General features: G+C 44.1%; 1 protein-coding gene across 1 annotated transcript in view; it reads left to right on the forward strand.

The window, feature by feature from the left end:
* LOC145398652 (cytochrome P450 2L1-like) overlaps window positions 1-25120 on the forward strand; it is a 126502-nt gene that overhangs the window by 75874 nt on the left and 25508 nt on the right. Inside the window, exon 8 of the mRNA XM_080271458.1 lies at window positions 9296-9413. Coding sequence (XP_080127584.1) covers window positions 9296-9413 — 118 coding nt within the window. The remainder of the gene's footprint in view (window positions 1-9295; window positions 9414-25120) is intronic.

The raw sequence follows: 25120 nt of genomic DNA on the forward strand, positions 1-25120 counted from the left end.
TGTAACATGATGAGAAACTACTGTTGGTGATACTATAATAGTACTGTATGTGAAGTAAAATACGTTATGTATATATGTGTGTGTGTGTGTGTGTGTGTGTGTGTGCGCGTGTTTGTGTGTGTGTGTGTGTGTGTGTGTGTGTGTGTGTGTGTGTGTGTGTGTGTGTGTGTGTGTGTGTGTGTGTGTGTGTGTGTGTGTGTGTGTGTGTGTGTGTGTGTGCGAGAAAATATACAAGTGAAAGGACACGGCACGAATATCTTGCTGTGCGAGAAAAGAGAACGGTAGGGCGTTGAGTGTGCGAGAAAATATACTAAGTGAAATGACACGGTGCGAATATCTTGCCACGCGAGAAAAGAGAATGGTAGTGCTCTGAGTGTGTGAGAAAAAACACCAAATGCGCGTAGACTATGAAAAGAATTACAAGGTATGTGGAAAACAAATATAATGTACAGTATAATACGTGTGGGCACAGACTTTCTACCTCAGAAATGTAAAATAAAAACTATTACGAACCTTGTATGGACAGTCCAACTCACTCACTGGCTTGTCATAATGCGCCAACGTACATAACTATGCTTGGAGATACTTTCTATATCATCTATATACCCAACAAGAGTGTCTTTGGCTCGAATAGCATAGTTACCGATGAAGAAGATGCAGAGCTTCTGCCTCCTCTCGCTCTGTGGCGGTGGCAGGCGGTGAAGTCTATGGGTGTTACTCCGAAGTTTTCAGCCGCCTATTTAGGGAGAATCGACCTCAAAATCAACCTAAATGGCTTCTGAGAGTACTTTCATGGTTGTTCTCCATGTTTTCTCATCATTTCTGACCTATCTAGCAAAAAAAAAAAAAAAAGGCTGAATATTGTCCGGCATCACTGCTCCATGAGGGTCCAAAGTCCACCGGCACGCGGCGGGTTAAAGCTGACCTTGGTACTTGCTTCCTTGAACATGATCTGTGTGGGGAGGCTCTCCACATACAGCTCTTCTCAATAGGGTGGAGTCAAAGGCTTTTTGTCTCATTAACTCTCCTCCTTGCTTCCTTGAACAACTCTCATGTGTGGGGAAGCTCTCCACATACAGCTCTTCTCAATAGGGTGGAGTCAAAGGTTTTTCGTCTCATTAACTCTCCTCCTCTTACTGACTCCCTTCAACCTCTGTCTCTTCGCCGCACTGTTGCATCTTTATCTCTTTTCTATCGCTACTGTAATGGTCATTGTCCATCAGGACAATTCTGCCACCGTATTCCCTGCGTGTCGTAATAGGTGACTAAAAGGGACGGGGTGAGGGGACTAGGGGCCCCTCCCCTGTTTTTTTAGTTCCTACCATGAGACAGAGAATAGAAATGGATGGGGGATTGAGTTATCCTCGTACCCTGAAGATTGGGTCTATGAATGTGCGTGGATGTAGTGCGATTGAGGCTAAAAGGGAGGAGATTGGGAAAAAGTTTGTGAGAAGAAAGTTGGATGTGTTAGCTCTGAGTGAAAGAAAGATGAAAGGGAAAGGCGAGCCTAAGTTTGGAAGTGTGAATGGAAGATTATTAGGTGTTGATAGAGGAAGGGCGAGAGAAGTTGTGGCCTTGTCAGTGAGCCAGGAAGTGCAGCAGTGTGTGACTGAACGGAAGGAGGTGTCATCGAGACTGATGTCGGTGAAAGCATAATCTGAAAGTGAGTTATGGGTATTTCTGATTGCATATGGGCCTGGTAGCGAAAGCGATGCAGAAGAGAGGGAGTCCTTCTGGAATGATGTTGATGAGTGGCTGCAGAGTATTGGAGCGAATGTGAATGTGGTAATGATGGGAGATTTGAATGCTAGAGTGGAAAATGTAGTAGTTGAAGGTATAGTTGGTATGCATGGTGTTCCTGGAAAAAATGAAAATGGGGAACGAATGACAGGGATATGTGTTGAGAGAGAGTTGGTGATTAGAAATATCTTGTTTGAGAAGAAAGATATTTATAAGTATACATGGGTGAGACAGGAGGGTGGAAGGGTTGTTGATAGAGCATGGATGGACTATGTGGTTGTGTCCAGGAATGTAATAGGAAGATTGTTGGTTGGGAGAGTTTTGAGAGGGGAAGGTGGAGGTATGTCTGACCACCACCTGGTGGGGGGAAAGTTGAGAGTAGGTAAGAGATGGGTGAGAGCTAGGAGAGTTGGGTATGGCAGGGAGGTTTTGAAAGTGAGTGAGTTGGTTAAAACAGAGAAAATGATAGAGTATCAGAAGAAACTGAAAGATGAGTGGAATGCAGTGAATGATCAGGAGAATGGCAGTGTGGTGGAGTGGCAGTTGTTTAAGAGTGTTGTGGTGGGGCATGCGGAAGAGGTTTGTGGTGTGAGACGAGTGTGTGGTGGTGTAAGAAAGGGAAGTGAATGGTGGTGTGAGGAAGTAAGTATAGCTGTGGCTGAGAAGAGATGTGCATATGAAGTGTGGCTGCAGAGGAAGGATGAGGTGTCATATGAGTGGTATAAGGAAAAGAGGAATAGGGCGAGAAGGGCTGTGCATGATGCTAAAGTGGCAGCAGGTGAAAGGTGAGGTAAGCAGTTGACTGAGAATTTTCAACAGAAAAAGAAAATGTTTTGGAAGGAGGTGAAAATGGTACGAAAGGGAGAGACTAGGAAGGAAAAGTGAGTGAAAGCAGAGGATGGAAGGATTTTAACTGAGATGGATGCAGTAAAGAACAGATGGGAGGAGAGTTCTGAAAGACTGTTAAATGTCGAGGAGGAAAGGGAAGCTGAGATTATGGCAGATGAAAGGGTGCAAGGAATAAATATGTTGGGAGAGTTGAATGATTCTTCGATCATGATGAAGGAAGTGCAGGAGGCAGTTAAGGAGATGAAAACAGGGAAAGCTGCAGGTATGGATGGGTGTGCTGTGGAATACCTGAAAGGTGGTGGGGCGAATATTGTTGAGTGGTTAGTAAGATTGTTGAATGTGTGTTTGGTGAGAGGTATGGTGCCCGTTGAACGGGCAAGTGCTTGTGTGGTCCCGCTGTATAAAGGTAAGGGTGATAAGTATGAATGTACTAGCTTTAGAGGTATAAGTCTGTTAAGTATTGTAGGTAAGGTGAATGGTAGAGTGTTAATTTAGGTAGAAAGGGTATAGAGGGAGTGATTGGTAATGAACAGTGTGGTTTTAGGAGAGGGAAGAGATGCGTGGATCAGGTGTTTGCTGTGAGACAGGTGTGTGAAAAGTATTTAGCGAAAGGTAAGGATGTGTTTTGGGTGTTCATGGATTTAGAGAAAGCGTACAAAAAAACTGATAGGGAGGATTTGTGGACTGTTTTTAGATTGTATGGACTTGATGGTAGGTTGCTAAAAGGTATGAAAGTTATTATGTAAATAGCACATGTGTAAGAGTGCGAAATACTGTGAGTGACTGGTTTCCCGCGAGAGTGAAGCTACACCAGGGATGTGTGATGTCGCCTTGGTTGTTTAACCCCTACACCGCGGGCTTGTTTACCAATTACTTGCGTGTCCCGCGGGGTTATTTGGGCTCCGACAGACTCTCAAAAAATATTTGCTAAAAATCAGTTATTAGTCCTAGAATAATAAAATTATATATGCTTATAGCACATACCTTCAGCTTTCTCCTGGAATGATTGTTGAGCCTTCGTCCGTTTCCGTAGGACTTGTGGAGACCTCTGAAGTAGGGTAACTAAGTCTCCACTTTACACTTCCTGACAACCCGTTATATGATTACCACAGCCAGATACAAACACTATAAACACTATTCTACCATTTTCAAGTAGTTTGGGATCCATACTAAAAAAAAAAAACAGTGTGAAAGCAATGGAAATTACGAGCGCGTCTGATCGCCGCACTTGCGCTAGTTCGCTCTAGGCACTCTGTCATTTATTATTCATAAAACCCCTCACACTTTATATTTCTATTACTATATCACACTTATATATATCTGGAGTCTTTCTCCATAAGTTTCATTCAGTCGTATTATTTTATTGTCACTGAAGTCATTCTATTTTTCAGTCAGTAAAATACGTAGAGAGCCACGGATTCACTCTCACTGTTATAACATAAATTATTTGTACTCATATTCTTATATTACTAATTACTTACATTACTATTTACATTTTCTATTCTATTTTCAATATTTACCCTTCTATTTTACTTACAATATGTTATTCACTGTCACTTTCAGTAAGATGAAACTATAGTACACTGTTCAATCATATGAACTGAACATCCATTGCTTTCACCTGCTATTTACACATTATTTACACATTATTTACACATTATTTCCAAATAATTCTGCTTCCACACTTGCACTGTTAGAACTGCTTCTGGCTGTGATAATCGAAGAAGCAGGTTACACAGAGGGGAACCTGGCATTCAGCGCACTGCCAAGAGGTGCGTTTATGCTCAGGTGTGCGGCGTGTGGTATGCGCACATACCTGACACCTGCGAATCGCAGCCTTCCTTTTCCCTGTGGCAGGCATTAGCTCAAGTCTGTGCCGATCCATATACGCCCTCTGCTCAAGTCGGTCGGGAAGTGTAACTGGATGGCGCCTTGGAGTTGCTGCTTGCACCTTACCATATTTTTCCAGCAGCTGCTGGACACAAGTCCTGGCGAACAACCTCAGGGAGAAGGACTTGGGTGGCTTTACCTTCATCTTGTACAGGATGAAGGCGTTCAGCATCGTCATATCTATGAGATGCAGAAAAACTTTCCTGTACCACCTAGTATTCTTCCTGAGGCAGTCGATCTCACCAATCATCATGTCGGACTTGTCCACCAGCCGCATGTTTATATTATAGTCCAACACAGCATCAGGTTTCATCACAGGTTCGCCTGTCCTACGGTCGACCTTCCCACTGTCTCTCATCTCCCCCTTATGTACGGTGGTGAGCATGTGCACGACTCTCTTGTCATGCCACCGTATTGCCAGCATCTTCTCAGACTTGCGTAGGTGCACGTCTCCTCACTGCGAGTTTCCTGCCTCTGGGAATTTGGGGAAGTTGGCACGATTACTTTTGACAGTGCCGCAGGAGCCAATGCCGTGCTCAGAAAGGTATTTGGCAAGTTTCGGTGCTGTATAGTAGTTGTCTGTATACAGCACATGATTCCCACCAAAATACTTTTCTAGGAGCACTTTCACTACACAGCCTGAGAAGCCAAGGGGGTGTGTTTTATCGAGATCGACAGTGCTGGCTGAATATATGACGAAGTCAAGGATGTACCCCGTCTTACAGTCGCACAGTACAAAGAACTTAATTCCAAAGCGATGGCGTTTGCTTGGAATGTACTGGACAAACCGAAGACGTCCTCTGAACAGAACCAAGGACTCATCAATGACAACCTTCTGAAATGGGTGGAAGAATGACATGAACTTATCCTTCATTCTGTTCAGAATCTCCCGGATCTTCCAGAGTGGGTCGGTTTGGGAAGGTACATCATTATCGGCAAAGTGCAGGTTTCCCATGATGTTCCGGAAGCGATCTCTGGCCATGTACTTGTTGAAGGTCGGTGAGGGTAGTAAGGGGTCCATGGACCAGTATTCTTCCAACTCATGCTTCTTGGAGTGTGGCATAAGAAGCATGAGGGCAAAGAACACATACAGCTCCTGCACTCCCAGCATGGTCCACTGTTGCATCTTGGCTGCACCTGTACCACTAGCAGCACGTTGTGATTCGAACCTGTTAGTCTCATCACATATGTGCTGCATGACTTCGTCATCTAGGAAGGCCAAAAGGTAGTCGACACACTCAGCATTTTCGTCCATAGTGAAGGCAGGCTGAACTCCTGACGAGCTCTCATCGAAAACCAGGTTTTCGGGGACAAAATCTGACCCTTCCGTCCACGCGAAGGCGTCCAGGATTCCCTGGTGTGGCGGTGGAGGGATGATGGTGGTGGTGGTGGTGGAGGTTGGCTGAGAGGGAGGCTTATCACGGTCAAGGTCACTCGCACTGACCCTAGGTTGCCGTACAGCACTAGCAGCCCTTACCCTACTAGCTACACTACTTCTCACTCTCTTAGATCTACCTCTACCTCTACGGCCGGCCTTCACTGTTGATGCTGGTGGTGACTCCGACGACGAAGACTCCGGAGATAACTCAGCCGACGATGATGACGAGATGAGTAAAGTGGGGCTTGGGGAACGGGGAGGTGAATGATCTCGTGACTCATGGCGGGCTGGGTCACGTGGGGGCATTGTTCTGGGGCTAACACGCCGCCTTTTCACTCCCTTCCCAAATTCTTTTCCTTCCTGCACTAAAGGCTCCTTTCCCTTGGAGCTACACACAGATTCACTGGTAGGAGCACTTGTTGTCGCTGTTTCTGGCGCGATAAGTTCACCCGGCTCATCACACGATTCACCGGAATCGTCAAAATCGCTGTCCATTATTATCATCGACAATTCAGCAAGTTCTCGTGCCACTGCAGAGTCACTGAGGCCTTTCCTGCTTGCCTCAACACTTTTCTTGGGGGTAGAGGTCACGGGGCCCTTTGCAATGGGCGCAGAAGCGGCAGGAATGGCGGGCGCGAGTGCGACATGTTGTCTCTGCAGTGGAGGACAAGGAACTAAATGCCGCGGCTTATCTGAGAAGGGAAGGGTTGACAATGACACTTTAGGCTGACTGCTGCTAACTTACAGGCTAATTTTTTATAGGTAGAAAATCTCGGCAATAAATAAAGAAATAGGTACTTCCAGGTGAATGTAAATGTCAATTAGGATTCTCCCTTCCTTTCTGATATATATTTTTATTACAGACATCGATTACAAGGCATAAATCAAAGGGGAAATTACCGTGGTAATGTAGCGAATGAATGCACGTGAGGTTTTGTCAGGTGATAATTGGGCAATTTCAGGAGTATAACACTATCACTTACCTGTTTTTTTTTTTGGTATATATTATTGGGTAAAAATATTGGGCATAGGGCTTATTTCAATGGATGAAATCTGTGGAAAAAGAAGAGGGAAATTTCCGTTGCGCAGCGCGGCGTGAGAGGTGAGAGGAGAGGGTAATGGAGGGCAAGTAGGGAGGGGAGTCAAGAAGGGGGTAAATTATCTGAGAAGGGAAGGGTTGACAATGACACTTTAGGCTTACTGCTGCTAACTTACATGCTAATTTTTTATAGGTAGAAAATCTCGGCAATAAATATAGAAATAGGTAGTTCCAGGTGACTGTAAATGTCAATTAGGATTCTCCCTTCCTTTCTGATATATATTTTTATTACAGACATCGATTACAAGGCATAAATCAAAGGGGAAATTACCGTGGTAATGTAGCGAATGAATGCACGTGAGGTGTTGTCAGGTGATAATTAGGCAATTTCTGGAGTATAACACTATCACTTACCTGGTTTTTTTTGGTATATATTATTGGGTAAAAATATAGGGCATAGGCCTTATTTCAATGGATGAAATCTGTGGAAAGAGAAGGGGGAAATTTCCGTAGCGCAGCGCGGCGTGGGAGGTGAGAGGAGAGGGTAATGGAGGGCAGGTAGGGAGGGGAGTCAGGAAGGGGTTAAAATAGCTAAAATGTCAACAATGGATGGGAGTACAGATGAGATTTGGAGTGCTGACTAGTGTTGGACGTTGGCAGTACTGATATATGATACAAGCCACCACTTGAGAGCCCGGGATAATTCAAAATAACACAGAATCACAAAAGTGACGCCCCGCGGTATGATCCATTGTAGCCGAGCGTCACGAAAGTGACGCCCCGCGGTTAAGGGGTTAATATTTATATGGACGGTGTTGTAACAGAGGTAAATGCAAGAGTGTTAGGTGGAGAATTGAGTCTGGTGAATGCTGATGGTAAAGAGTGGAATCTGAATCAGCTGCTGTTTGTAGATGATACTGCACTAGTGGCTGATTCAGAGGAAAGGTTGAGACTGTTGGTAGAGGAGTTTGGAAGGGTGTGTAAAAGGAGGAAATTGAGAGTAAATGAGAATAAGAGTAAAGTGATGTAGTGTATAAGGTTGGTAGATGGTAGGGGGATGAATATAGTTTTGAATGACAAGTTGCTTGAGGAGGTAGAATGTTTTAAGTATTTAGGGTTACATGTTGCTGTGGATGGAAGAATAGATGAAGAGGTGAAGTTTAGAAGAAATAAAGTATGAAAGGTGCTGCGAGGAATTAAAAAAAGTGTTTAGTTGTGGTGCGCTTAGAATGGATGTAAAGAGAGGGCTGTACGAGAGTGTAGTGGTAGTGACTGCATTATATGGGGCTGAAACATAGACTATGGGTGTAGCAGAGAGGAAGAGTTTGAATGTAATGGAGATGACGTGTCTGAGGAGTATGTGTGGAGTGACGTGTATAGATTGAGTGAAAAATGATGAAGTGCGAAGGAGAACTGGAGTTGTGCAAGAGATGGCTGATCGAGTTGAGCAGAGGATGTTGCGATGATTTGGGCACATGGAGAGAATGGATGATGTGCGATTGGTGAAAAAGATAACTGGATCGAATGTGAGAAGTGTAAGGCTGAGAGGAAGACCATGAACAGGATGGATGGACAATGTGAAGAGAGCGTCGGATGTGAGAGGGATGTCTGTTGAGAACCGAAGAGTGACTGTGTGTGATAGAAATGACTGGAGAGAAACTGTGAATGAATAAATGATGACGCAGCCATGTGCAGATATTCTCCCACGTTTGGTCCGATCAGCTGATCAGGTCATGTGCGGGTAAGGGGATGGGTTCATTATGACGTGGCAAGGGTAAACCAGCTCTGCTATCGGACCCTGCTGCGGATGTCACTGATTGCACTGAGCAGTTGACCCTCGTGTGGTGTAGTGCGGTAAGGATTTGTCTTTTCTCCCCTTGGGGCTAAGATGTGAATGAATTTGTTTGTGTCGATGAGTAAATTGGGAGTGTGTCGTCCTGTCTCGGCTACCTCCCTTTCCTTGGGGGAAGCAGCCTAGGTATATAGATATATAGACAGAAGGAGCAGTTTCATACAGGCAGTTATTGTGTTCTTTACTTCACTCTTTCTTTCATTTTACTCCAACAGATGCTTAAAAAGTCCTGACTGGTGGTTTCTGGGGTGATTACTTGTGGCTAGAGGGAATGCTGATATTAATGCTCATATTCTCGCCAGTTTAGGAGACTTTTTAACACCTCTTCCTTTGCAGTTTATCTTGCATTTTACACCTTACCATTGATTTCTATGTCATTTAATGTTCTGTGATATAGAAACAGATTGCATCCATAGCATATAGGTGATTGTTAACGAATCATATGCAGAAATAAACCAATAAGGATGAGATGCTATGGAGCCAGCTTAACTGATGTGTAAGTGTTTTTGCATCATAGTATACTCTTAATTTTATTTTGCACAAACAGGCTGCCCTACACTGAAGCTGTTTTACACGAAACGCTAAGAAAGTCTTCTCTAACTGCTTTCGGGGTGCAGCACATGGCATCCCAGGACACCAGTCTGGGGGGCTACACTATCCCCAAGGTCAGTGCTTTAGTCCAAGCGTCACGGTTGTCTGACTTAGTATTAAGCCTGTCCTGTGCCAACTACATGTTTTATCCTGGCGAACGTAAAGCGATTTAATTGACTTCTAGGTAAAACGGCAACTACTTCTTCTATATTATTTCTTTTGGGGTGTAGGGGTTAGGGGCTAGGCTTCTGTAGTCAGGTATAGTCTGCCTCTCCTGATGGCGTAACAATGATCGACAAACCTCCAACCATCTCTTGGCGATTGAGCCTAAACACATTGGTAGACCGTCACTGACTGGGGTGCTATTACTACTCAACCCGGTAATGACTTGAGGTGCCTGGAACCACAGTCTGACTCTCTTCTTCTTCATTTCTGCAACATTCGTGGCCTTTCCCCTAACTTTCGCTCTGTTCAGCACCACCTCTCCTCTAAACCTCACTTTCTTTTTCTAACAGATTCAGCTGTCTGGGGCAACTGACACCAAACCCTTTTCTGTAACCTCCAACTTTCTCTATACTCATTTCAAAGCCAAAGGTGGCTGTTGTGTATCTATACGCGACGACATATCTTCCTCTCGTGTTCCTGAACTCGATTCTTCTGAATTCTCTACACTCTGGCTTTGGCTTTCCTATCATTCTCTGACTAAATATATCTGTGCAGTTTACCTATCCACTAATTCTACTGACTATCAAAAATTCTTTGACTATCTTACTTCTATGATGGAACACATTCTATCCATTTCTCCTTTCTCTGAAATCTCCATTCTAGGAGATTTCAATGTTCACCACCACCTTTGGTTCTCCTCTCCTTTCACTGATCCACTTGGTGAACAAGCCTACATCTTTTCTATTCTTAATGACCTAGAGCAGCTTGTACAGCACCCTACCGGTATACCAGACCGCCTTGGACAGAGCTCCAACATACTTGACCTCTTCCTTAAAACTAATCTTTCTGCTTACACTGTTAATCATTTCTCTTTTGGGCTCCTCTGATCACAACATTATCAGCTTAACCTGTCCTATCACTCCGGTATGGCTAGTGGAGCCTCCAGCGAAATGTCGTCTGTGCCATTTTGGAGCCGCGGATTGGGAGGCCCTCAGGCGGTACTTCTTTGATTTTCCCTGGAATGATTATTGCTTCCATGGCCGGGAGCCATATGAATCTGCCTTGAGCATTACGGAGGTTATTCTCTCGGGCATGGAAGCATACATTCCTTTCTCATATCCTTTGACTAAAGCAAGAAAGCCTTGGTTTAATCACGCTTGTTCTAATGCTGTCCGCAACAAGGAGAGGGCCTACAAAAGGTACCGGAGCCAACCAACCCCTGAATCACATCATCTTTACGTTTCTGCCCAGAATCGTGCTAAGTCTGTTCTTCGCTCTGCTGAAAATAATTTCATCCGTACTACATGCTCTCAACTCTCCAACTCGATTTCTTCCCGCTCCTTCTGGCACCTTGCCAAAAACCTTTCTAACAACTTTACCTCATCATCCTTCCCTCCTGTTTTCTACTCTGATGATTCTGTAACTATTTCTTCTACTGATAAAGCAGATCTCTTCGCACAGACTTTCTCCTCCAATCCCACCTTAGACGATTCCGGTGCTGTTTCCTCTATCACTTCCCGCCTCTGACTTCCCCAAGGCTGACATTAAAATTTCTTCAGCTGATGTATTTTCTGCCATAACTGGCCTCAATACTAACAAGGCATATGGGCCTGATGGAGTACCTCCTGTTGTTCTCAAGAACTGTGCTTCTGTGCTTACACCCTGCCTAGGCAAACTCTTTCGCCTTTGTCTGTCAACTTGTACCTTTCCTTCTTGCTGGACGTTTGCTCTCATTCAGCCAGTCCGAAAGAAGGGTGACCACTCCCAACCCTCCAACTATCGTCCAATTGCTTTAACGTCCTGTATTTCAAAAGTTTTTGAGTCTGTTCTCAATAGAAAAATTTTAAGGCATCTTTCCTATCACAACCTTCTTTCTGATCATCAGTACGGGTTCCGTCAAGGACGCTCCACTGGCGATATTCTCACCTACCTTTCAGACTCCTGGTCATCTTCCTTTCGGGACTTTGGCGAAAGCTTTGCCATTGCACTTGTCATCTCAAAGGCTTTCGATTGAGTCTGGCATAAATCTTTAATTTCCAATCTGCCCTCTTACGGTTTCTATCCTTCTATCTGTGCCTTCATCGCTAGCTTCCTTTCTGGTCGTTCTATAGCTGCCATTGTAGACGGCCATCGTTCTTCTCCTAGATCTATCAACAGTGGTGTTCCTCAGGGCTCTGTCCTATCACCAACTCTCTTCCTGTTATTCATCAATGACCTTCTTAGCCGTACATCTAACCCTATCCACTCATACGCTGATAACTCCACCCTTCACCTTTCCATTTGGTTCCTGCAATGCCCATTTCATCAGTTACTTCAACAAACAAGGGATGAGGCTATGGCATGCCTAATGTCTGACTTGGCTCGTATCTCTGACTGGGGTAAATTTAATCTTGTTTTTAATGCATCTAAGACTCAGTTCTTATACCTATCAACCCATCAAAATCTTTCACAGGTATACCCACTAATGTTTAATAATACTCAGCTTAATCCTACATCATCCTTGAACATGCTTGGGGTTTCATTTACTCGGGACTTATCTTGGAAAGATCATATTACATCTCTTGTAAAATCTGCTCCCAAGAGATTGGGTGTGCTAAGCCGACTCCATTCCTTCTTTACCCCTGCACAATTATTGACTCTATACAGGGGTTTTATCCGCCCCTATGTGGAGTACAACTCTCATGTGTGGGGAGGCTCCCCACATACAGCTCTTCTCAATAGGGTAGAGTCAAAGGCTTTTTATCTCATTAACTCTCCGCCTCTTACTGACTCCCTTCAACCTCTGTCTCTTCGCCGCACTGTTGCATCTTTATCTCTTTTCTATCGCTACTTTAATGGTCACTGCTCCTCTGAACTGTCTGCATGCATTCCTCCACCTCTACGACGGGCGTGTAGCACCCGTCTTGCAACAAACTCTCATCCCTTTTCTGTCCAACTCTCTAATGCAAGAGTTAACCGTTACTCCCAGTCCTTCATTTATGCAACAGGTCAACTATGGAACCGTCTCCCTCTGCCTGTATTCGCTGCTGCCTATGATCTCCAGTCTTTCAAACGCAGTGTGTCCAGGCATCTCGAAATGAATGGATCTCGAATTTGGCTCCCTGTTGTATTTTCTTTTTCTCTTGGAGGGAACTGTTATTGTGGGCTCATGGCCTTTGGTTCCTTCTTCCTCGCATTAAAAAAAAAAAAACACCAAGCATGGAAGAAAAAAAAAACTGCCACCATGATAATTTTGCTTGGTAACCAAAAACTTTGTAATTACTTCCACCTAACGCCAGACAATAGCATCGGACCAGGGCAGTCTTCCGGAGACAAAGGGATAGTAAAAGATCCCATCCATTTTTTATGACATACATGTCGTGGTAGTAATTAATAAGTATTGTTGGATTGAGTTTTGTTACGTACATACACTGCAGGTTGGTTATGAAGTGTTTCGTTGCTGTTTGAGAGAAAACAAAACAAATGTGTATACAGCTTAAAATGCAGCTTTACCTTAGTAGTGTTTGTTCATACAACCCCTGTACCGATAGCTGTATTACATAGGTTTAAGAGGCTCACTGGCGCCTCTTTGTTAGCTATATATATATATATATATATATATATATATATATATATATATATATATATATATATATATATATATATATATATATATATATATATATATATATTACGTCCCCACCCCACACTGCCACAGCCTCCAACAGCAGTAGTACAGTACAGGAAGGACGTTACCCAGGGAGTTGTTCTTCCTATGGTCAGCCTTTAGGTGTACAGTACACAAGATCAGCTGAGGCGTTGTAAATAAACACTTGCTTCTAATGTTCACTGGCTTTATTTTCCAAGTAATTACAATTATGCTTTCCAACTTCACTGTTTTCACAAGCACTGGAGCTATACACACATTACTAACTGGAGTTACACTTAATGCTTGACAACACTTCACTATTTTCACAAGTATCGATGATGTACAGACTTCAATAAACACTTCACTGTTTTCACAAATCCCGAAAATAAACAAACTTCACTTACACTGCACTACACTCAAACTGAACTGAAAGCCAACGGAACTGAGCTAGTCTCTTCCCCATCCTTATATAAGCTTGTATTGTTCGAGAATGATCTACATTCCACGAAAACAACAATTCTGGTGTATTCCAGAAAGAGAGAGCACAGTTACCAACTCGGAGACAACCAAAACATGCCAATTTTCATTCAGTACATAACACTATAAATTATTTAGCATACATGCTTAACCTGAACAGTATATTTTAACAATCACATAAATAAACATTAAAGAAAAATTGCACAAAAATTAATGCATAACTTACGAAATAACTACGCTCACAATAGCAGGCAAACTGGCAACTCTGACTCTTACCAAAACCTACGGTAAGCGTCGAGAAACATCGAGATGCTCCTCGAGTACCTAACTGGCAAATCTCGCTTCCTTATATATATATATATATATATGTTTGTATATATATATATATATATATATATATATATATATATATATATATATATATATATATATATATATATTGTTACGAGATGGGAGTAGGCAACACAAGATAACCAAATCTGACTGCGTAAAAACTGAGAAAAACAAAGTGAAAAGAGAACTGAACAAATACTTAAGCGATGTAAAACAATAAAAAAACACTAACTCCAATCTCGCAACACAGGTCCGAAAGTAAATAAAATTAGCTGACGTTAGCAAGGGCAAAATAATCACAATGAAAAATACCTGATATAATAGTCTAATAATATTTACAATATTTACAATGAGATAATGAAACATGAAATAATGAGAAAAACAAGCAACCTGATAATACCCTGAACAATTACACTAAAGTCTGGGAACAAACTTCCCAGACAAAAGAACATAATCATACAAAAAGAGATAACTAAACTGCACTCGATTGCCACAAATAATAATGATACAATAACAATAATACTTGTGACTGAATGCTGATACGAAGTGAAAAGATGTTCAGAAATATATACAACTCAAAAAATACTGCTTCTCCTCCTCTCTGATCTCCAGTCCAAACACTCCCTCTCAACGCCAATCCCACAAAAACTCTCTATCCATTGTTGTTTGGTTGGTTGGTATTTATGCCTATCGGCCACATGATAGGCCATTAAGCCAAAAAATATATACAGTATACATTATCTACACTTACATGTACTTCACATTGTACTGTATATATCCTACAATATCTCTGTGCCAGTTCTCTAGAGCATTAGAACTGCGAATTTAAGGAGACGACAAAACAGGAGCAGTAGGGCTGGAAGGCTATGGAGGCTGACAGAAGGTTATGCTGTCGAATCGCTGGAGTCTGAGTCTGAGTCGGAGTTAGGACCGGTGGATAGATGGGACTTCACGACCCCGAGGGTGTAAGAGAGAATACGGTACTCCTTGGGGCTGGTTACAGCCTAGAGGGACCCCTGGCGCAGCTCGGTGAAAGAGAGTAATGCCCGCCGGTAGTCCCCTCTGGCATACACAAGCTCGCCAGACTCCTCTCGTGCCGAGCCCTCATAATGACGCAGCTGGTCCTCTAAGATCTCGAGGCCCAGCTGGGGGAGGGAGGCAAAGTCATCCCAAGATAACTATCGGCCCGAGCTTGTAGGCTGTAGACTCGCCGATGCCTGGCTTTTTGGTGGAGGACGGGTCACAGAAAGGGGTGCCACTGAAGTCACAAGGTCGTCGGGAGCAGCAACAGCAGGTGGCGATGAGGGTGTAACATCCCCCACCTCCATGGGCACCTCAGGGAGTGGCTGAGAGGCAGACTGACGGGAGACAGCAGGCCCCGACAGCTGGATCCTTGTCGGGGGAGTAGAGGGCTGCAGCTGCAGTACCCTCGGAACCAGGGAGGTGGGAGTTGCAGATGACCCAGAATGACACTTAGGAGCTCTCCTCCCAGGCCTCCTCCTCACCACGGGTGTGGAGGAAAAAGAATCGGGAATGGAGATGGCGGGGAGCCCGTTGGCCCGGAAGATGGCAGGCAGGAGCTGGGCTAAAACTGCCAAATCTCCTCCCGAGAAGTCCTTGGAAACCTCCACACACATGGTGATGATGATCGAGTGAGAGGAGGCAGGAGTAGCAAGTAGAGGCAGACTCTGATGACGATCACAAGGAAGGGCGTGGGGAGAGCCCCGCACTGCCTGGCCTGCAGGGCTGGTGACAGAAGCAGCTGCAGGGCCCTTGACATCCCCTCCAACAACAAACTCCACCTCCTCACCAGCAGCAACAGAGGGCACAGAGTGGACAGAGTTGAGGGCCACGATGGAGGACCGGTGGAGGAACACATCCTCCCCTGTGTCCCAGCAAGTTACAAAGCCGTAACCTCATCGGACGTGGTACCACTTAACCCGCTCAACAACCTTGGCTGCCATGGTTCTCTTCCCGTAGATGTTCTTCTCAGCTGCTGTCTTCACACTCTTCTCTATCCATTCAAAATTCTCCATCTTATATACCCTCTGGCTGTGTACATGCGTCAACACGCAGCTGGAGGCCAGAAATATACAGAAAAGATTTAAGCAAATTAATCTCTCCCCCATACTCCAAACGTTATAAATATCGCTGGTGAATACAAATATTCATGTCGCCAGTTTAAGCTCCACTGTAAGTCACTGATATTAAAAACAATTTTAGTCACACCCGCATTGAGAGAGCAAACAGAATCAACTAAGACTTCATAAATGTGTACGCACTAACCAGGCAACAACATGAGCGAGTGCATGTGCGTAGATGCTGGCGTACACAGCATCGACGCACATACACACTCGTCCCGTGACACACATGCACTATACAGACACGTACAATATACATAAAAATATATATACATTCTTACATACGTAACACTCCCACACCTAAGAAAGAATATTCCGTTAGGAAAATTCGTTCTTAAAAATGTGCAAAACAATCAGCGATGATATTGTGAACACCCCTGATATGTCTAACATCCGAATAAAACTGTTGAAGGAACAAACTCCAACGTGTCAGTTGCTGATTTCTCATCTTCAAATTATTCAGAAATCTGAGTGGGTGATCATTATGTACAATGACAGTAGGTCCAAATGCAGGGACATACACAGAAAAGTGCTGCAGGGTGAGGACCAGGGCTAATAGTTCCTTTTCGATAACAGAATAATTACACTGAGAAACAGAAAACTTCTTACTGTAATAACATACAGGATGCTGTACGCCATAATTGTCGTCCTGCATTAACACAGCTCCTGCACCCACATTACTAGCATCTACAGCAAGTTTAAGTGTCTTATTAAAGTTTGGTGCAGCCATAACTGGATAATTACATAATATCTCCTTGGCTGCATCAAAACTATTCTGACACACATCAGTCCAGACGTATTTTCTATCTTTCTTAAGCAATTCAGTGAGATGGGCCACTATTGTCACAAAGTTCTTCAAAAAACGACGGTAGTAACCAATACTGCCAAGGAATCTCCAAAGCTCGTGCCTGTTTCGTGGCGCCTTAAAACTCTTTATTGCCTCCACCTTAGAGTCAGGGGGGTATACACAACCATGATCAACCACATAACCAAGGTACTGAACTTGTGCACAAACAAACTCGCACTGCTTTAAATTTACTACAAGACAAGCCTCAGAAAGCCTGGACAGCAAAACACAAAGTCCTCTTAAGTGGCTTCCCCAATCATTGGTAAAGACTACTACATCATCCAAGTATACCACACAATGCTTCATACCACTGACAACCATGTTCATTAATCGCTGGAACGTTGCTGGGGCGTTTTTCATACCATACAGCATCACATTCCACTGATATGTTTGTCTGTCTGCCACAAAACACGAGACTTCCTTAGCCCGTTCAGTCAATGGCACTTCCCAGAAGCCTTTCTTGAGATCTAACTTGGTGATATAACTAAATGAACTGATGCGATCGATGCAGTCCTCAAGCCGGGGCAATGGGTATGTCAGTATTGGTTAGCGCGTTCACCAGTCTGTAGTCTATGCAAAATCTTGCAGTGCCATCTGGTCTAGGCTGCAAAGTCACTGGGGAACTCCTGGGACTAACACAGGGGGAGATAAGCCCGAGGTCCAACATATAATTAAGCTCCTGACGCAGCACGCCAACATGCTGAGGACTGACTCGATAAGGGGGTTACTTAACAGGAATGGCATCACCCACATCCACGTCGTGCTGAATCCAATCAGTCTTCACAGGGGTACTGCTGAATACTTCCTTGTAAGTTGACAAGATGGCAACCAAGTGAGATGCTCAGTCCTGAGGCAGATGTGCTAACTTGGAGTTGAGAGTGGACTCCGCCTCATCATTTTCCACCCAGCTACAATCTGGAAACTCGTACTCCACCTCAAACAAGCTGCTATCAACACTCTCCTCAGCAGCAGCAGCAGTGGCAGAGACAAGGTGTATGGGAGCTGGAGAATCTAGTGCACGATGGTACAGCTTCAGCATGTTCACATGGCACAGTTGGTGCTTCTTCCTTCTGTCGGCGGTCTCCACCAAGTAGTTCGTGTCTCCAGTATGCCGCACTACAGGGTAAGGACCACTATACTTAGGAGCCAGCAGCTGCTTCTGCAGTGGCAGCAACACCAAAACCTCATTGCCAACCTTAAACTCCCACAGTGTGGCCTTTCGATCGTACCACACTTTCATGTTTTCCTGTGCCTGCTTGAGATTTTCCCTGGCCAGCTCCAGAGTCTCACTCATACAGGTCTTGAAGTCCTGCACTTAACGGAGTATGCTGTGGCTCTTGGTGAAGCTATAGCTCCAAGTCTCCTTAACCAAGCTCAAGGGACCCCGAACTAGATGGGCAAACACAAACTAATTAGGAGAGAAATCCAAACTCTCCTGGGGTACTTCCCTCATTGCAAACAGGAGGAACGGCACACCACGATCCCAGTCCTTAGAGTGCTCCAGACAGTACTTGCAGAGAATATTCTTGAGAGTCTGATGATAACACTCCAAGGCACCTTGCGTCTCCGGATGGTAGGCACTGCTCTTGATGTGTGTGATGCCAAGTTGAGCTAATGACTGCTGGAAGATGTTGAAAAGGAAATTAGACCCTCTATCTGACCGAACCTCACGGGGCAAACCAAACTTTTCGAAGAACTCTAACAAAGTCCAACCACTGCCTTAGCTTTGATAGAACGTAGAGGTGTTGCCTTGGGGTACCTCGTGGAGGGGTCAATGATAGTGAGCAGATATGAGTTACCACTAGAAGTTGGGGGCAATGGTTCCACCACATCAATAATTAACCTGGAAAAAGGGGGAACAACGGCAGGAATGGGTACAAGAGGGGCCTTAGGGACACACTGATCCAGGCTACCCACTACTTGATAGGTATGACAGTGTTTGACTAACTTAGCCACGTCCGCTACCATGCGTGGCCAGTAGAATTCCATACGCAGCCTCTCCATGGTCTTCCTTACACCCATGTGACCTGCAAATGGAATAGAATGGGCTAGTTGAATTAACTCCTGCCTGCACACATTAGGTTCTACGATCTGATGGTAGTCCCACATCCCATCATCTACATTCACATATGGAGGTCTCCACCATCTCCACAAAATCTCATCTTTCACATAGAAACATCCACCATTCTCCTTCTCAAACTCATCAACTGCACACAACTTCAACCTCTGAATCCTCTGGTCTACAGACTGCAACTTCTTTAACTTCTCAATGTTACCCTCTCCAAAGGAACAGGTGGAATATCTTCCAAAGAACCCATAAATGTATCTGCCAAAGATATCTCATTGTCCAATTGTTTCTTGTCAGTGGACGTAGTACTAAGTGTTGCCTCTACGATTACGCAGGGCACATGAAAAGCAACGTCCTCCTGTCGACTCCTTTCTGCACGTGACATGGACCTAGTCACTGCACAAACTGGGAATACCTCTGCATCATTGGGATCAACCTGTGAGGAAACTACAGACAGTGGCACCTCTGACAAAATTAGAGTGGTAATCTCCTCACCTCTCACTAGGTCATTGCCAAGTATTAAATCAACACCACTCTCTGGTAAAAAATCTACAACACCCAATCGTGCCGACCCATCAAACAACTGACATTTAACCTCACAAGAAACTAGTCGCACAGTCTTTGTACCTGTTTCTCCCCTAATCAGAACCAACTCTTCTTCTGCAACATTAAGAACTTCATTATTTGACCTTACCCACAAAGAAATTGAAGAACACGTGTCACGAAGAATGCATAGCGGATGCTGCATGCCATTCACCTTCACCGAACCAGAATACAAGTAGGGGGCATATGAAGAAGAAGGGGCAGCACTGCTCATCACCGCCTGTGCCACACCTCCTGAAACAGTGGCCTCCAACACAACTCTGGCCTCCTTCTTCCCACCTTCCGGAACATCAACCCTAGAAGGGGGTAAAACATCAGAGTTTCCTTGATTAACAACTCGGGAACCAACTGAAGGGGTAACCACAGGAGCTCCATGAGAAACAAAGCTCACTGGCTTCACAACACCTGACTTTTGCCAAAGTCTATCTACAGTGTTTGTTTGTTTTATGTGAGGAAGAAGGAACCAAAGGCCACGAGCCCACAAAACTGTTCCTTCCAAGAGAAAAACAAAATACAAGAGAGAGAGCCAAATTCAAGATCCATACATTTCGAGATGCCTGGACATACTGCATTTGAAAGACTGCAGATCATAGGCAGCAGGAAATACAGACAGAGGGAGACAGTTCCAGAGTTGCCCTGTTGCATAACTGAAGGACTGGGAGTAACGGTTAACTCTTGCATTAGAGAGTTGGACAGAAAAGGGGTGAGTTTGCTGCTAGACAGATGCTACGCACCTGTCGTAGAGGTGGAGGAATGCATGCAGACAGTTCAGAGGAACAGTGACCATTGAAGTAGCGATAGAAAAGAGATAAAGATGCAACAGTGTGGCGAAAGAGACATAGTTTGAAGGGAGTCAGTAAGAGGGGGAGAGTTAATGAGACGAAAAGCCTTTGACTCCACCCAATTGAGAAGAGCTGTATGTGGTGAGCCTCTCCACATGACAGTTGTACTCCACGCAGGGGCGGATAAAACCCCTGTATAGAGTCAACAATTGTGCAGGGGTAAAGAAGGAACAGAGTCTGCTTAGCACACCCAATCTCTTGGAAGCAGATTTTACAAGAGATGTAATATGATCTTTCCAAGATAAGTCCCGAGTAAATGAAACCCCAAGCATGTTCAAGGATGATGCAGGATTAAGCTGAATATTATTAAACATTAGTGGGTATAGTCGGGTTGATAGGTGCAAAAACTGAGTCTTTGACGCATTAAAAACAACCAGATTATTTTTACCCCAGTCAGAGATACGAGCCAAGTCAGACATTAGGTGTGCCATAGCCTCAACCCTTGTTTGTTGAAGTAACTGCTGAGATGGACATTGTGGGAATCGAATCGAAAGGTGAAGGGTGGAGTCATCGGTGTATGAGTGGATAGGGTTAGATGTACAGCTTAGAAGGTCATTGATGAATAAAAGGAAGAGAGTTCGCGATAGGACAGAGCCCTGAGGAATACCACTGTTAATAGATCTAGAAGAACGATGGCCGTCTACAACAGTGGCTATTGAATGACCAGAGAGGAAGCTAGAGGTGAAGGCATAGATAGAAGGATAGAAACCGTAAGAGGGCAGTTTGGAAAATAAAGATTTATGCCAGAATCGATCGAAAGCCTTTGAGGTGTCAAGTGAAATGGCAAAGTTTTCGCCAAAGTCCCGAAAGGAGGATGGGCAGGAGTCTGAAAGGTAGGTGAGAAGATCGTCTGTGGAGCGTCCCTGACGGAAACCATACTGACGATCAGAAAGAAGGGTGTGATAGTAAAGATGCTTTAAAATTTTTCTATTAGGAATAGACTCGAACTCTTTTGAGATACAGGATGTTAAAGAAATTGGACGATAGTTAGAGGGTTGGGAATGGTCACCCTTCTTTGGGACTGGCTGAATGAGAGCAAACTTCCAGCAAGAAGGAAAGGTACAAGTTGGTAGACAAAGGTGAAAGAATTTGCCTAGGCAGGGTGTAAGCACAGAAGCACAGTTCTTGAGAACAACACAAGGGACTCCATCAGGTCCATATGCCTTATTAGTATTGAGGCCTGTGATGGCAGAAAGTACATCAGCTGAAGAAATTATAATGTTAGCCATGAGGAAGTCAGAGGGGGGAAGTGATGGAGGAACAGCACAGGAACCGTCTAAGGTGGAATTGGAGGAGAAATTCTTGAGCAAAGAAATCTGCTTTATCAGTAGAAGAAATTGCTACAGAGCAATCAGAGTAGAAAAGAGGAGGGAAGGATGATGAGGTAAAGTTGTTAGAAAGGTTTTTGGCAAGGTGCCAGAAGGAGCGGGAAGAATTTGAGTTGGAGAGTTGAGAGCATTCTGTACAGATGAAATTATTTTTAGCAGAGCAAAGAACAGATGGGCAGAAACTTATAAAAGATGTGATTCAGGGGTGGGTTGGCTCCAGTACCTTTTATAGGCCCTCTCCTTGTTGCGGACAGCATTAGAACAAGCATGATTAAACCAAGGTTTTCGTGCATTAGTCAAAGGATATGAGAAAGAAATGTAAGCTTTCATGCCCGAGAGAATAACTTCCATAATGCACAAGGCACACCCAGATGGCTCCCGGCCATGGAAGCAATAATCATTCCAGGGAAAATGAAAGAAGTACTGCCTCAGGGCAGCTCCAAAGTGCCACAGACGACTTTTCTTTGGAGGGTCTGCAGGCAGTACCGGAGCGATAGGACAGGTTAAGGTGATAAGGTTATGATCAGAGGAGCCCAACGGAGAGAAAAGATTAACAGTGTAAGCAGAAGGATTAGTTGTAAGGAAGAGGTCAAGTATGTTGGAGCTTTCTCCAAGGCGGTCAGCGATATGGGTGGGGTGCTGTAGAAGCTGCTCTAGGTCATTAAGGATAGAAAAGGTGTAGGCTTGTTCACCAGGTGAATCAGTGAAAGGAGAGGAGAGCCAAAGGTGGTGGTGAACATTGAAATCTCCAAGAATGGAGATTTCAGAGAAAGGAGAAATGGATAGAATGTGTTCCATCGTACAAGTAAGATAGTCATTGAACCTGGCCTCTTGCAATATGAGTAAGTAAAATGGGCAGCGTGTAGATTTTGGGGAAATGTGAGGTGTATCAGGTTTGGCTGTGGAGGAATTCGTGGAGTTGGGCTTTTGAGATGGTTGTTTGAGGAGCTGAGAGGGGTAACACTTCTAAGGAACACTCCTAGGAACTTCCTTACCCTTATTCAAATTCTTAAACAGTAAATAATCATATACATAAACTGCAGCTTCAGCAGTATTCGTAACTTTCTTATCAGCAAGGTAAGTTCTTAAATCTGTATTAATCTTTTCAGGAAAGTTCTCGAGGATAATAAGTTCCTTAAGCTTAACATAAGATTCTGAGACATGCTCACTTCGCATCCATTGATTAAATGCATCAGTCCTCTGCCCACTGAAATCTACAAAAGTGTCATGAGGGCACTTCCAACAATTCCTAAAGTTCTGTCTGTAAGCTTCAGGTCTCATCTCGTATGCATGCAGTATGGCTTAATAACTCGTAATCCTGTGATTCTTGGTGGCTAAGACTGTCAAAGGTACTCAATGCTGTACCTTTGATTACTGTTTGAACTAGAGATGACCAGCTGTCTCTGGGCCACTAGTTACCTGTAGCAATCTTCTCAAATCGGTCAAAGAACTCCAGGACTAAGCACTCATTGAATGGGGTAACTAATTTTTAGTGGGTTCAGTGGCTCTAAAGTCTGAAAAAGAATGGGGAAAATTGGTTGGGGCACTTGGGCAATTCATATGCATCTCATAGCTAAGCTTCATCTGCTCCAGTTTTATTTTCTCCTACTGTAGTTAGCTATTCTCCTCCTCCTTCTTCTCCCTCTGAAGCTGTAGCTGTAACATCCTATACTCATGATTGCGCTTAGCCTGCTCTGCGTCAATAGATTCTTTCTGCTGGACGACAGTGACCTCAGCTAAACTATCATGGGATGAATGAACTGATCTAGAAACTAATTCAAGGTCTGGCAAGGACCCTGGGACTTCGTATGGGTCTGTGCCAAACAGTTGGTGGCAGATTAAGTTAGTTAATGGGATGGCATTACCTGACTCACTCTGAATATCAAGAGCTTGAGCAACTAAGGTTAACTCGTGCCTCTGTAATCTCCTAACTTTACCCTCCGTTGGTCCTGAGTTGATGAAATCGACTGCATCCTGCTGTCTCATATGTAGGGGCGCCACAGTAACATCACTAGTTCTACCCTCCATGATGACACTCTCCCACAATGGATCAATAATAAATAAAATATCAGGGTATTATCCCGGCGAGGTAAAGCCAATTTATATGTTACGAGATGGGAGTAGGCAACACAAGATAACCAAATCTGACTGCGTAAAAACTGAGAAAAACAAAGTGAAAAGGGAACTGAACAAATAGTTAAGCGATGAAAGGCAATTAAAAAAACACTAACTCCAATCTCGCAAAACAGGTCCGAAAGTAAATAAAATTAGCTGACGTTAGCAAGGGCAAAATAATCACAATGAAAAATCTCTATTTATCTATATACCTAGGCTCCTTCTCCCGAGGAAAGGGAGGTAGCCGAGACAGGACGACACTCTTTCCATTTACTCAATCCATTCAACACATTCATTCGCATCTTAGCCCCAAAGGGGAGAAGGGACAGATCCTCACTGCACCACACAGCACAAGGGTCAACTGCGCAGTGCAATCAGTGACATCCACAGCAGGGCCCGACAGCAGAGCAGGTTTACCCCTGCCACATCATAACAGACCAATCCCCTTACCCGCACCTGACCTGACTAGCTGATTAGACCAAATGCGGGAGAATATCCACTCAGGGCTGCGTCATCATTTATTCATTCACAGTTTCTCTCCATCTATTTCTGTCATGCACACCCACTCTTCCTTGCTCAACAGACATCCCTCTCACATCCAGCTCTTTCTTCACACTGTCCATCCATCCTTTTTGTGGTCTCCCTCTCAGCCTTACACCTCTCACATCAGATCTAGTTATCTTTTTCACCACTCGCTCATTATCCATTCTCTTCATATGCCCAAACCATCGCAACACCCTCTGCTCAACTCTACCAGCCATCTCTTGAACAATTCCAGTTCTCCTTCGCACTTCATCATTTTGCACTCGGTCCATACGCGTCACTCCACACATACTCCTCAGACACCTCATCTCCGTTACATTCAAACTTTTCCTCTCTGCTACACCCATATTCCATGTTTCAGCTCCATATAACGCAGTTGGTACCACAGCACCCTCATACAGCCTTCTCTTTACATCCATTCTAAGCGAACGACATCTAAACACTTTTTTCATTCCTCCCAGCACCGTGCCTACTTCATTCATTCTAAACTTCACTTCTGCATCTATTCTTCCATCCACAACAACATGTGACCCTGAATATTTAAAACACTCTACCTCCTCAAGCAACTCACCATGTTAAAGCTTTGTAGCCAACATTTAAATATATGTAACTCTTAATTCTTGTAAGTGGTGAGTCTTAAGTTTTAGTTAAAGTTATTTTGGTAATTGAAAAGCAGGAGGAGTTAACAATG

The sequence above is a fragment of the Coenobita brevimanus genome, chromosome 46 (assembly GCF_032717465.1).
Source record: "Coenobita brevimanus isolate Jiangsu-jjx chromosome 46, ASM3271746v2, whole genome shotgun sequence".
Taxonomy (NCBI): domain Eukaryota; kingdom Metazoa; phylum Arthropoda; class Malacostraca; order Decapoda; family Coenobitidae; genus Coenobita; species Coenobita brevimanus.